The 13455-nt window shown below is 34.3% G+C and overlaps 1 protein-coding gene across 1 annotated transcript in view; it reads left to right on the forward strand.

Moving 5' to 3' along the window:
• The window catches only part of LOC137649393 (probable Na(+)/H(+) antiporter nhx-9), a 473554-nt gene extending 460740 nt beyond the window's left edge, over positions 1–12814 (forward strand). The window contains exon 22 of the mRNA XM_068382378.1: positions 12248–12814. Within this exon, the coding sequence (XP_068238479.1) occupies positions 12248–12678 (431 nt within the window). The 3' untranslated portion in view covers positions 12679–12814. The remainder of the gene's footprint in view (positions 1–12247) is intronic.
• Positions 12815–13455: the final 641 nt, after the last annotated feature.

Consider the following 13455-nt stretch of genomic DNA (forward strand, 5'->3'; position numbering starts at 1 on the left):
TCTGATAAATTATTATTATTTTTTTTTTTTTTTTATCTGCCAGCGACTTATTTTAAGCAGCAATTTTATGGCCGTTAACCTCATACTCTTTTAGGTGAGACGAAATTCCCCCTTTCTCATAGGAACTTGTATGTGATTTTCAGATTCTGTATGTGCGTGTCTTCTTTGGAACCCCGTATCTCTGACCCTGTTAGTAGGGCTGAATCAAAAGCTTTACATCTCATTGATATGTATTTTTTTCCAGCATGGACAATATGACCTGTCTTAAGATCATCGAATCCCAACTCAAATTTCATGTTAGTGAGTAAACAGTACAATGGTTTGTAATCTGCTTCACAACAATTGAATGAAACAACATCAAAGATTTATAAAGAGATGCTGCTAAAAATGCCTCACTTCAAAAAGCATGTTAACTAGGTGGTAACCTTACTATGAAAACACTTGAAATTTGTAGGCCAAGTGAGCCGATGAACCAAACATTTATTCTTTCACTTCACAAACTATTTGTGAACTTTAGTGGAAATGTGCACCATTACAAGACTGTGCTTGGCAAGAATAGACATTAGATTCACATGTCACGACATTGGCATATGTTTCCTCTGACCAGTCATTGTTGAAAAGCATGGGGCTGCCCTACCGTGGAAGCCAAACACTGCCTCAACTTCATTGAGCAAGTAAAAAAATTATGAGAATAGAAGAATTTCACTGTAGGTAGCATGGCAAACTACACCACCTCCCACCAATGCTACGCTTTTTTTAATGCTTGATTCATTGATTGTTTTGTAAGAAAAACAAATGTTGGCCGAGTTATCACAGGGTGGGGAACCCAACAGTTGCACAATGAAATAAATGCTAAAAGATTGAAGAGCAAAATTAAAGAAAGGAATTGGGAACAGAAGTACAAATATAAAAGGTGACCGCAGCTATGGTCTGAAGGGACACTTCAATTACCCTGAGTTATGACCACATTGTGCCGCGTGGATTGCACTACCTTTCTATGAGGGTGCATTTCTGTGCCTTACAATTACTATACAGATGGTGGAGTAAAGGTTTATTCCCTTATCTGTCGATTTACTGGATCTAGTGAGTAGAGACCGTGGGACTTTGCATGAGACATTCATGATCTTCATTGATTAGAGTACGAAAGATCCATCCTGCGTGTCGTAAACAGTGACTAAAAGGACAGCTGTATTCTTGCTTTTTTGCAAAAGGCTAGGCTCACTGCCAATAAATGTGGAAACTGCTACCTTGCAGTTTTTATTATTATTATTAATATTATTATTAATATTATTATTATTATTATGAGATAAGTTACAACCCTAGATGGAAAAGCAGGATGCTATAACCCCAAGGGCTCTAATCAGGAAATTAGCCCAGTGAGGAAAGGAAATAAGGAAACAGATAGAATAGTGTGTCTGAGTGTACCCCCAAGCAAAAGATTGGACTATTTAGTTAAAGGTTAGGCCTACCGCTAATAACTGTGATTGATGACTACAAGTTAATGCGATCGTAAAAACTCTGTGCCAAATTATAAACCCTACCTAGTGCCTTTAGAAATATGGATGCTGCTAGTGCGTCCCTTGTAAGTACCAGACAACCGACTCTTTCATGTAGGGATAACAGTGTAAAGAAGAAGAGTATTCCTCTTGAGAACACAGCACCACCACCAATGCTGTTGTAGCTTTGTATCTGTCAGGTTTCATATTCCCATAGGTACTGGTAGAAATGTTTATAGAATTGAGGATTTACATTTCTATATTTCCTAATCGACGCTTTGTCGAGAAAAAAAAATGTATTGTTAAACATTTTATTTAAAAATTCAAGACCAAACAAATGAATATTGAATACATGGACTGTATTGCAAAGAATAATGAAATCTTTGTGTGTCAGTTTAAATGATGATTTTGGTAAGGGTAGAAGAGACTCTTTGGCTATGATCTGAATCGTGAGTATTAATATCCAGTCAGCTTTATATTTACATTAATGAATATTTAGTTAGGTTTATTCCTGATCATGTGTCATATATGTTCATAAATGTTATTGCTTCATAATAGCCAGCTACAGCTAAATCTGTACAAAGATTTAGGGTTCCTACACCTTTTTTATATTGACGTATGTAGTCTTTTATTATAAGCTCTTAAAAACTACTGAATGAAGCCATCCCAGGCCAGAGTTAAATGATATGCATCGAAATTCATAAATAACACTAAGGTTTTACATTCAAGATAAAGCCTATCTGACAGGTATCGTTTCGTCTCCTTGCAGTTAATGCTAATATTTTCTTTAAACATGGCTAAATGATGTTAGTAATGTTTATATATATATATATATATATATATATATATATATATATATATATATATATATATATATATATATATATATATATATGTATATATATATATATGTATGTATGTATGTATGTATGTATGTATGTATGTATGTATGTATGTATGTATGTATGTATATATATATATATATATATATATATATATATATATATATATATATATATATATATATATATATATATATATATATATATGTATGTATATATGTATGTATATGTATATGTATATATATATATATATGTATATATATATATATATATATATATATATATATATATATATATATATATATATATATATATATATATATATATATATATAAAGAATAACTGAAAATTGCATCACTCGAATACATACAGAAAAGAGAATTGAACTCGAGTTAATTTCACATTGCCTTCCGTGATGACTATTTAATGGGACGAAAGGAGAAAGAAGTTGTCTACGTGGCCTCGGAGAGATTAGATCAGGTAGGAATATGCATATAGCTGAATTGAATTGTTTGCTATGTCGCGAGGCGGTTGCTGCTAATAACATTTAGATTGCCTATGTGACCTAAGTCCTTTAGCAAGAGAGAAGGACAGAAGACAGTGAGTTTAATCCCAGATAGAAGGAGGATTTGAAATGCAATGAGCCACATATCGGAGAGTAAAAACTTAATACCATGAGCAAAGTAACTGAATAACGTGAAGCGAGCAGACAAGACCAATACCAATTTTATTTTCTAATGGTGGTAGATGTCCTCCTTAAACGCACATTACTGCATTACCGAAAGAAAATTAAGTTTTGATATATTTTTCAAATATTCAAGTGATGACTAAGGTAATAAGGTAATAAATAAAACGTTGAAATTTCCACCAACTAAAACTGAATAATTTGACAAACTGATGAAACCACGTAATAACGATTTGTTGAATTCTACGCCGTTGTATTTGTGGGTTTGTGAGGCCTGAAGGTGGTATTTAATCAGAAGCTCTCGAAAGCAATACCTCGAGTAATGTCAACAGATGAAGCAGTGGGTGGCAGTGACCTTGCCAGGGATTTCAAGGGAATCCATGTTTGATATGGAAGCCACTGGTTTTTTTTTTTTTTTTTTTATGTGACCTCGTCCGGAGGAGCAGCGAATTTTTGGATGTAAAAGAAAATAAAAAGAGAATTCTGTGGCATATCATAACAAAATGACGATTTAATCGGGTGGAATTTCATGTACAAGTAAATGGTGCATGGAAAGAAAGTGATGGAAGTTTTTCAATGCTATATTATTATTATTATTATTATTATTATTATTATTATTATTATTATTATTATTATTATTATTATTGTTATTATTATTATTAGCTAAGCTACAACCTAGTTGGAAAAGCAGGATGCTACAAGCCCAGTGGCTCCAACAGGGAACATAGCCCAGTGAAGAAAGGAAAACTTGAAAATAGAATACGTTAAGAACAGTAACAACATTAAAATAAATATCTCCTATATAAACTATAAAAACTTTAACAAAAGAAGCGGAAGAAAAACAAAATAAGATAGAATAGTGTGCCCGAGTGTACCCTCAAGCAAGAGAACTCTAACCGAAGACAGTGGAAAACCATGGTACAGAGGCTATGGCACTACCCAAGACTACCAAGATTTTGGAGTGTCCATTTCCTAGAAGAGCTGCTTACAATAGCTAAAGGGTCTCTTCTACCCTTACCAAGAGCAAAGTGGCCACTGAACAATTAGTGCAGTAACCCCTTGGGTGAAGAAGAATTGTTTGGTAATCTATGGTGCCAGGTGTATAAGGACAGAGGAGAATATATAAAGAATAGGCCAGACTCTTCAGTGTGGATGTGTTTAGGCAATGGGAAAATTAACCCTAACCCGAGAAAAGGATCCAATGTAGTACCATCTAGCCAGTCAAAAGACCCCATAACTCTCTAGCGGTAGTATCTCAACGGGTGGCTGGTGCCCTGGCCAACCTACTACCTATCCTAAGGTTTCGCAAAGCTTTATTCAGAATAAAAAAAAATATAATTATGACTTTGTCTATAGACCTACAGCATATTCTATATAGATACCTTAATGCTGTGTGTTTGAGCTATAGTGTTTTAATTGTGCACGTTTATTATTATTATTATTATTATTATTATTATTATTATTATTATTATTATTATTATTATTATTATTATTATTAGCCAAGGTACAACCCTAGTTGTAAAAACAAGAATATAAAAAGACTTATGACAGCCTGTTTAACAAAAAAAATTTGCTGCAAGTTTGAACTTTAGAAGTTCTACTGATTCAACTACCCGATTAAGAAGATCATTTCACAACTTGGTCACAGCTGGAATAAAACTTCTAGAATACTGTGTAGTATTGAGCCGCATGATGAAGAAGGCCTTACTATTAGAATTAACTGCCTGCCTAGTATTACGAATAGGATGGAACTGTCCAGGAAGATCTGAATGTATAGGATGGTCAGAATTTTGAAATATCTTTTGCATCATACATAATGAACTAATTGAACGATGGAGCCAGAGGTTAATATGTACACCAGGAATAAGAAATTTAAGTTTTGTTAGGATTTAACTTCATACCCCATAATTTGCACAGTACATTAATTTTAGTTAGATCTGTATTAAGGGATTCAGCAACCCCAGATCTCCATTCAAGAGATGCAATTGATGCAAAAAGCTTGTAAATATATGCTTAAATGATTATGCGATTATGTTTATGCTCTATATATATATATATATATATATATATATATATATATATATATATATATATATATATATATATATATATATATATACAGTATATATATATATATATATATATATATATATATATATATATATATATATATATATATATATATATATATTGTTACAACCCTTGGGGTCGTAATTAAAGTTCTTATTGTGATTGTTGTCAGTGAAAATGTAACTCTGTGCTAAAGGTCAGCGGAAACAAAACACTCAATAAAACTTCACAATATTTAATACTTAATAGTAACAAAAATTTTGGTCAACCTTGTCTGATGTAGCAAATATCACAACCTGATGACCAGGAATAACAAATACACATAATTTGATTCACTCTGGATTCCCTAAAACTAATAAATTAAATCCTAACCAAGATATAAGAAATAAACGTTATAAATATTTAACTTATTTGGATCCCACAACTTAGCTGGCCAGACCAGACATTACTATCAAACTAAACTCAAGAAAGAAAGAAGCCGAGTACAAAAACACATGAAAACAATTATAATTTCTACCTAGGAACACACGTCTAAACACACCAAAAACCTCCACTATTATATACTTACAGAAGGACCGTAGATATGGCCAAGACCAAAAAAAAAAAAAAAAAAATAAAGGACAAAATATATATATATATATATATCAAATTATCTTAGCTTACACACACAAAAGATATAGTTCTCCTCACTTTCAAATAATAATATAATAGAGGAGACAAAATTAAGGCCGTTATCCACTCCTCCTACCAGCAAGCAGGGCAGGACCAGTACACCAGGGTAGAATCCGCCAGGTACAACGATCTCTACTCGATAAACAGAGATACTCTGTCTTACCTGGTAACGGCCTCCCTACGGGCCACCTCACGAGCTAGCAAGCTCCCAACACCACTGCAGCTGACATGAGTCAACAAGGCCAGTAAGCCAGAGACAAAGCCAACTCCCTGGGTACTCCTTAGCATCAGGGAACGGCAGAGCAGACTCATGTCGCAAGTGACAGTAGCACCTGCAAGTCTCTCTCCGAAGTACTCTAAACTGGCGTAGATGCAAGAAACCACTCGAGTCGCAGGTGACAAGAGCACCTGCAGACTATAAACCAAGGCGAGGATCAAACAAGGTAATTGAGTTCAAACAAGGTAATTGAGCAGGGAGTAGGCGAGAAACAATCAACAACACACCACTTCAAAACTACTTTTAAGCTATAGTGCAAACCACTTAAAACAAGAACAAGGTTGACTTAAACAAATGAGAAATTGACTTTACTCTAATAATATATATATATATATATATATATATATATATATATATATATATATATATATATATATATATATATATATATATATATATATATATATATATATATATATATATATATATGTATATATATATATATATATATATATATATATATATATATATATATATATATATATATACATATATCACTTAATTTTCTAGCAGCAACGGGATACATAGCGCCTCAATGAATTTACGCCGTATGTGTTCTCTGTGCCATCTCTCTCAGCTCAGCTCAATTCTCAGATTGAAGCTCCCTGCACGTTGTCATCAGCTACGTTTCTCTTGGTTTACTACGTCTTTCCCAGTCAAGCGTCTTCTGTTTAGGTGCATCCTGGACTAACTTCTTTTCCAATTTTAAAATATGCCCCATCCATCTCGATAATCTAACTATATCGTTCACATTGGGCCACCCTGACATCTCGCGTATTTCCACATTTGTTATATGCCAATGCCATTTGATTCTAAAATTCTTCTCAAAGCTTTATTCTTAGAGGCAGGAAATTTTACATCAGTTGTTACAGTGCTCCACCACAGCTGGTGCCTATAAGTCAATATCGATCTTACAAGTGAAATGTATATTTGAATATTGCTGTGAACCGATATTCGATTTGACCTCCAGACTTTTATAGCATATCCATTGCTTGTTCTGTTCTCTCTTTTCTCTCCTTGAATTCTGTAAGTAGTGATCCATTGCTGGTATTGATGGTTCCTAAATATATGAAAACGTTTGGGTTAGGTAATATTACTCCTCCGATAAGGTGGTTCGTCTGATCGGCACTCTGAATTTGCATGACCTGTCTTTCACTGGTTGGTCACCAATCAAACCTTTCTCCCTTCCAATTCTAACCTATCAATCGTTTCCTGCATTTCACCCATTGTTGATCCAATTATAACTGTATCATCTGTGAATTGAAGGTTACATAATCTCGGATCCCTTTTCCATTAAATGCCACTATTCATTCCTTGCATAATCAATCACCATAAACAGTAGAGGGGACAGTATTCAACAGTGTAGTGCTTCAGTCTTCCCTTCAAGCGCATCAGTAAAACTACCATCTTTTTAAACATAATACGTGAAATACTATCAAATACTCTCTCAAAATCCACAAAGTATAAAACAAGATATAAATGTCGTAGAATAAAAATTTGTTCGTCACATCTTCAGTTTTCTGAAACATGCTTGCTTTTTTCGTAGTATTCTATCTATTTCAGTTTCTAATAATTCAATATTACCTTGGAAAATACTTTCATGTCATGCCTACTGGTGACAATGCGATCCCTCACCTATTCTCACAGTCTTTCAAATCTCCCTTCTTGGGTACTTTAACAATAATCCCTTTCTTCTTCCATTCAACAGGCGTGACTTCTTCTCGCCACATATGATTTAATAATTTATTGAACACATTGTGTGTTTTGAATCTACTCAGCCTTCAACATTTCACGTGCAACACTATCCATTCTTGGTGACTTAGAGTTTTCAGTTGATTGATTGCCCAAACTATCTCGCCAATCTCATGTCACTTACAATATAGAAAGATCATGTTTGGTCTCAAGGATGTTTTCCTCGTTTGGTGAGGGTAGTCTATTTAGTTTCTTCAAAATGTTCTTTCTATGTAGATCTTATTTAGATTCCTTACTTAATAGATTTCCATTTTTATTTCTGAGAGGTAACTCGCCTTTCTTCCTCTTCTTTCCAGTAAATTGTCGAATAATCTTATATATATAACTTATACTTCTTCCATCTCCTCTACCTAGATTATGCTCTGTATATCTGAAGTAGCATCTATGAATCTCTTTTGTCTCTTTTACAATGTTTCTTTACTTCACTATCGAGGTTCAAATATTCAGTTCGTAATAAGGTTAGATGAGGGTTGTTTCCATTAATGATTCGAAATAAGGTTTTCTCTATTAATTTTCATGTTTCACAACTCGTCTTACTCCACTATGGTGTACGATTGTAATATTGGTAGATTTCTGAAAGATTTCTTCAACTCATTTCACAATGAAAATTCTCATCTATCTCTACTTCTTATATATATATATATATATATATATATATATATATATATATATATATATATATATATATATATATATATATATATATATATATATATATATATATATAATGTGTGTGTGTCCTTCACTGAGTTTATATTTGGTTGCATTTAGAATTTAATATTATAACAGTAAGTGTCCATTGACTTATAAAACTTATTACTTCTGCATATGTATATGTATGATTTGGATTGGATATAAGTGTATTCGTATAGTATGTTTTGATATATGCAGTTTTAAATAAACTTATATTATTATAGCGTGAGAGAAAAATAGTGAGTTCTATGAAATTATATGTAGAGATGAGATCTTTATACACTTTCAAGAGAAGCTTCATAAATACACTTGGGAACAACGAAAAACAGCTCATTTCTTTCCATGCCTATTTTGCATATCATCCATTTCCATCGCTATCTAGGACTTTAAAATTTCCATTTCTATTGCCCTTTTGGCTCATTTATTCCTTTGTTCATGCATTTCTTTATAATTTTTTTTATTCCATTTCCTTTTAGCTGACCCCTCTGGTTTACCTATCCAATAAAACATCTATTACATTTATCTTCTTATTGGGCCTCTGATCTCAATGCGTCCTGAGAACTAGCTCACGTGGTGAGTGACGTGCGAATATATTTGTTGTGGGAATGTTCATTTCATGAGTCGCTTCATCGATTTTGGTCACCCATACATTCGCAAGCCTCCGAGTAACGTCGCTCCTCATTTGCCGTTTGTTGCTCGATAAGTCTATCGAGTGCTTGGTTTCCAAAATTGTCTCGGAAGATTAGGCCCGGATCACACATTTGCAATTAAGCTCTGCCACTACCTTCTATTTTTAAAAAATTGGCGGAAGTCCAGCGATTGATGAAGATTTTTTTTTTTTTATGTCGTAAGAACTTGTGACATGCATCCTGCCAGATTCCCGCTCACTTATTTTTGGATCTGGGTGATTGTTGGAGGGAGTGTGCAGTATTGTCGAACGGGGATCGCTGCCTACTGCGTTCAGCAAGGTTTTTAAGCCTGCGAATAATCATGACTAGAGCGGATTCCCGTGAGCTAATTGCAAGGGCTTTAGAGTGCCTCTCGATTACCACTCGATTGCCACTCGACTTTGCAATGAGTGCACAATGATTGGCCAAGGAGGTATATGAAGAGAAATTTCTGGGCTAGACGAAAAATCGTAAGTTAAGAGTATAGCTTGAGTTGCAGAGTTTGAGGAATGGTTGATTCTTGTTGAAAGATGGCTAAGAGTAAGAGTGAGAGTAAGAGTAAGAATGATATATCAAAATCACTTTTGTCTTGTTCAACCACAGTCTAGAAAAAGACGCGTCAAAATGTTAAAGTGACCTTGTGGCTGGGAATTTGAGAAAATATCATGAAATATCAAACGCGCAAAATATACGTTCGTAAGTAAATGAGGAGAGAATCGTACGGAGTGAAACTATTTCACTGAAATTAGTTGCCTTCGCCAAAATCTAAGATTTTGAGATATCCATGTATTCACCCCAATTGTCGTTTATCTATTTGTTTGTTTGTTTATGAGCAATTTTATACGAAAAGTACTTTACCGATTTTAACCAAACTTGGTGGTCATGTGGAGTTCGGCCCAAGGATGGATCTGTAACATTAAAGTACAAGAATGCATCAGTACTTTAAAAATGATTGCAGTGTTGTGTAAATGGCAGATATTTTGTTAGTGTATTTTTTGTTTGTGATCAACATTACGCAAAAACTACTGAACCACTTTCAAAGATCCTCCATTGACATTTGGAGTATGACCCAAGGGTGATTCCATTTTATTTTGATGTATGAGTAAGCAATGGAGTTAAGAGCAAAACAAGACTGCTTGGCATGACGAAGGCATACTCTCTACTGAGTGCCCCTTCAGTTTTTTTTTTTTGTCATAAAATAAAATCTCTGAAAACTAAGAAATTTCTTTGCAGACGCCTTTCGTTCTTTATATTGGAGAAATGCATTGAAGAGCTTAGGCCAGCTAACTTGATTACTTTCTTGTAGAGCGCGTAAAAGTTTCTTTCGAAAAATGATTGTTTGTCGCTGTTGCCAAGAAAAAATTATAATAAGAACTTCCACTTTTCAACACCTAATCAGGATTTCATGCGTTATTCAATACATGATGTTTTGATATAATCACTCTCCTAAATAACTCGATGATTATGTTACTGGAATTTTAATCTTATAATTAACAATAATATCTGCTCTTACAAGTTACAGGAACAGTATGAAGTGATTTTTTTTTTTATATTACTTTGATTATGTCAATACAAATAAGGATAATAATGTCGACTAAGGTACTATAAATGCGTATACTGCTAATTAAATAAAGCTTATAAGATGTGGGACATACAGTACATCCTAACCCAAATCCACCAGTAAAAATCAACAACACTTAGATTATCACAAAATTTAATTAATAGCAAATGGAAAATTCCTGGTTTCAAATTCGAAATTGCATTCAGATCTGCTTTCATCTGCGGGTCAAAGCTGGTCAGGCTTGACCCATAGTCCAGTCTTTTAGCTTTTAGTTTGAGTACCTCCGTTGGCATTCTTGTTTTATGGTGTAAATGCGTGGCTTTCCCAGAATTACCGCTGGAGGGGTCCTTTCCTGCTCTCTTTCTTCCATTTTGTTCTCCAGCCTTTTAACATATCCTTCCCACTGCATATGTCCGGTTACTTCCTACTCGATCTGCTGGTTTTACCCCGTGTTGCACATAGGCGCTGAATAGCTTCCATCGGCTCAACCCCTTGCAATAGGGTTCAAATATGTGAGAGCCTGTATTCCATCCATTTTACCTGCCTCGGCTTCCGTGGAATTTTATTGAGGTTAACAATTATTTTTTTATGATGCTGACAGGCTGCCATTTCTGGTGAGTGGCCATAACGTTATATATAGAGATATCTTGAGGAACTAAGAGAAATTTATTGTTATCAGTTGAGGCCTGTATGTTTTTGGTTCACCTCGTTATTATTTTGTTCGCTTTCAGAATCCAGACGTAGGCATTCCCTTTTCCCATTCAAAAAGAGGAAATAAGAAACTTTATTTTCAAATAACAATAATAGAATTGTATCAAGCTTTGCTAGTTCACAAAATGTACTCAACAAAAGCCATGAGTTAAAGCAAGAATCAAAAGCACAGAAGTTGCTCTTATTTCTGTATATTTTTTGTTGGCATATGAGGCATAACTTTTAGTATCTAGAATCTAATTATTTTTAAGAAGTCATTAGTGTTTTTTTTAACTATAAGTACTACTACAATTGTTTTAAAGTCATCACTACCTCCATCATGCCCGTTAATACTACAATTACCTTATGGTCATTTGGTTTATCAACATCAACAATTAATTGTAGCCTATCTATGTTTCTCTCTCTTTCAAAATATTTTTTTTTAGTAGCGTGCATTGTCTCTCTGTTAAGGAGACTTATTATTAGTAATTTCACCCTAAATTCAATAAAACTAACCATTGTTTGCTTTATTTAGATTTTTATCTTTACATTATTCTGCTTAATGTCCATAGAGCCACTACAAACCTCTTATCTTGAATACCTTATTATTCTTTCAAGCCACATTTAGGCCAATTACCTGATTGATTTTGGGCCCGCCAAATATCTACCAGCCACTATCAGCAAGCTGAGAGCAAGCTCTCGCTCCAGCTTTACTGTAACCTAGATCACGATTTTAGCAGTACAAAAAATATTTTTTTTTTTTTTTTTTTTTATTAATTCGAATTCTTTGAAGGTTTACCAATGATATATTATGCCAAATGTATTTTTTTTCTTATTCCAGAGTATTGCTCTTCAGAAGCAAGCAAAGACGGAGGCAGGGGAGGAGGAAGTGGTGCCCTCTACGATGGCGTGGCTGAACTTCGCGAACGCCACCAGCGCCGCCGTCACACGATGGCTTTACGCCGACGGAACACTCGCCCACAACTTCAGTCGTGCCTTTCTTCTCCAGAGTCCAGCAGTTCCGTAGCCTCTCTTGCTCCACTGCCACCACCAGTGACGCTGAACACCCTGCAGGAGACCTCTCCGCAGGACTCAGACACGATCTTGACGGACACGACGTCGCCGAAAGAAGTCGGACCTATCAGCAGGATGGCAGCTATTGGAGGTTTGGGATCTTCAACGGAACGAGATGAAGAGGAGGAACTGGCACTCATCTCCGCTAGAACGCAGGAATTTGAAACAGCTGAAACAGAAAAGGAAGACAAAGTTTAGGGTCGAGTTGTATGTAGGAGTTTTTATATCCTTTCAAAGTTTCAAAGTGGTGAAAAGATTTTATATGGTTTTCGTCTGGATTAGATAAAATCTCCTTTTGCCACAACTAATTAATTAACTTTTCAACTTGGTTAAATATCTAAAAAAAAAAAAAAAACCTTGGAATTCTATTAGAATGAAAAATAATAGTTTTGTCATAAAGTTTCATTATAATTTTGTCAATTCATTCCACAACTACTGTATTTTCCTTTCCATAATCAGATTTGTTTTCACTTAATTTCATACCTGGTAAAAAAATCCATAGTCATAATATCACAATAATCATCATCATCATAAAAGAATTAGTTCCCGCTACTGTCACAATTAGGAGTTAGTTTTCATATTTTCACGAGTAAAGGAAGGCAATGTCTTATTTTTACAGTTATGGCATTATATGGCCGTCTAATATGTAAAGAACTGAATATCTTTTCTAAATTGACGGTCCTATATTTGCAATTGGTAGCCGATTGTCATTTGAAAATCTACCAAGATTAAGTATAAGATTTGGACCGAGATGCTAACGTCGACTTCATCTTGATAGATCAAAATTTTTGTCTATACCGAAACAACGAGGTTTATTTTTGATTTAGGTGAGAATTCAGCGTCTTGCTAGTTTCTTGATACTGAATTTGGCTTTTCTGGATTAAAAAGCCCAATTCATCTTTCCTTATGTCCAAAATATGAAGCCTTTTGGTTTTAAAGATTGTCATCGGAAATTTCATTCCCATTTGTCTGTGA

This window comes from Palaemon carinicauda, chromosome 11 (genome assembly GCF_036898095.1).
Source record: "Palaemon carinicauda isolate YSFRI2023 chromosome 11, ASM3689809v2, whole genome shotgun sequence".
Lineage (NCBI taxonomy): Eukaryota > Metazoa > Arthropoda > Malacostraca > Decapoda > Palaemonidae > Palaemon > Palaemon carinicauda.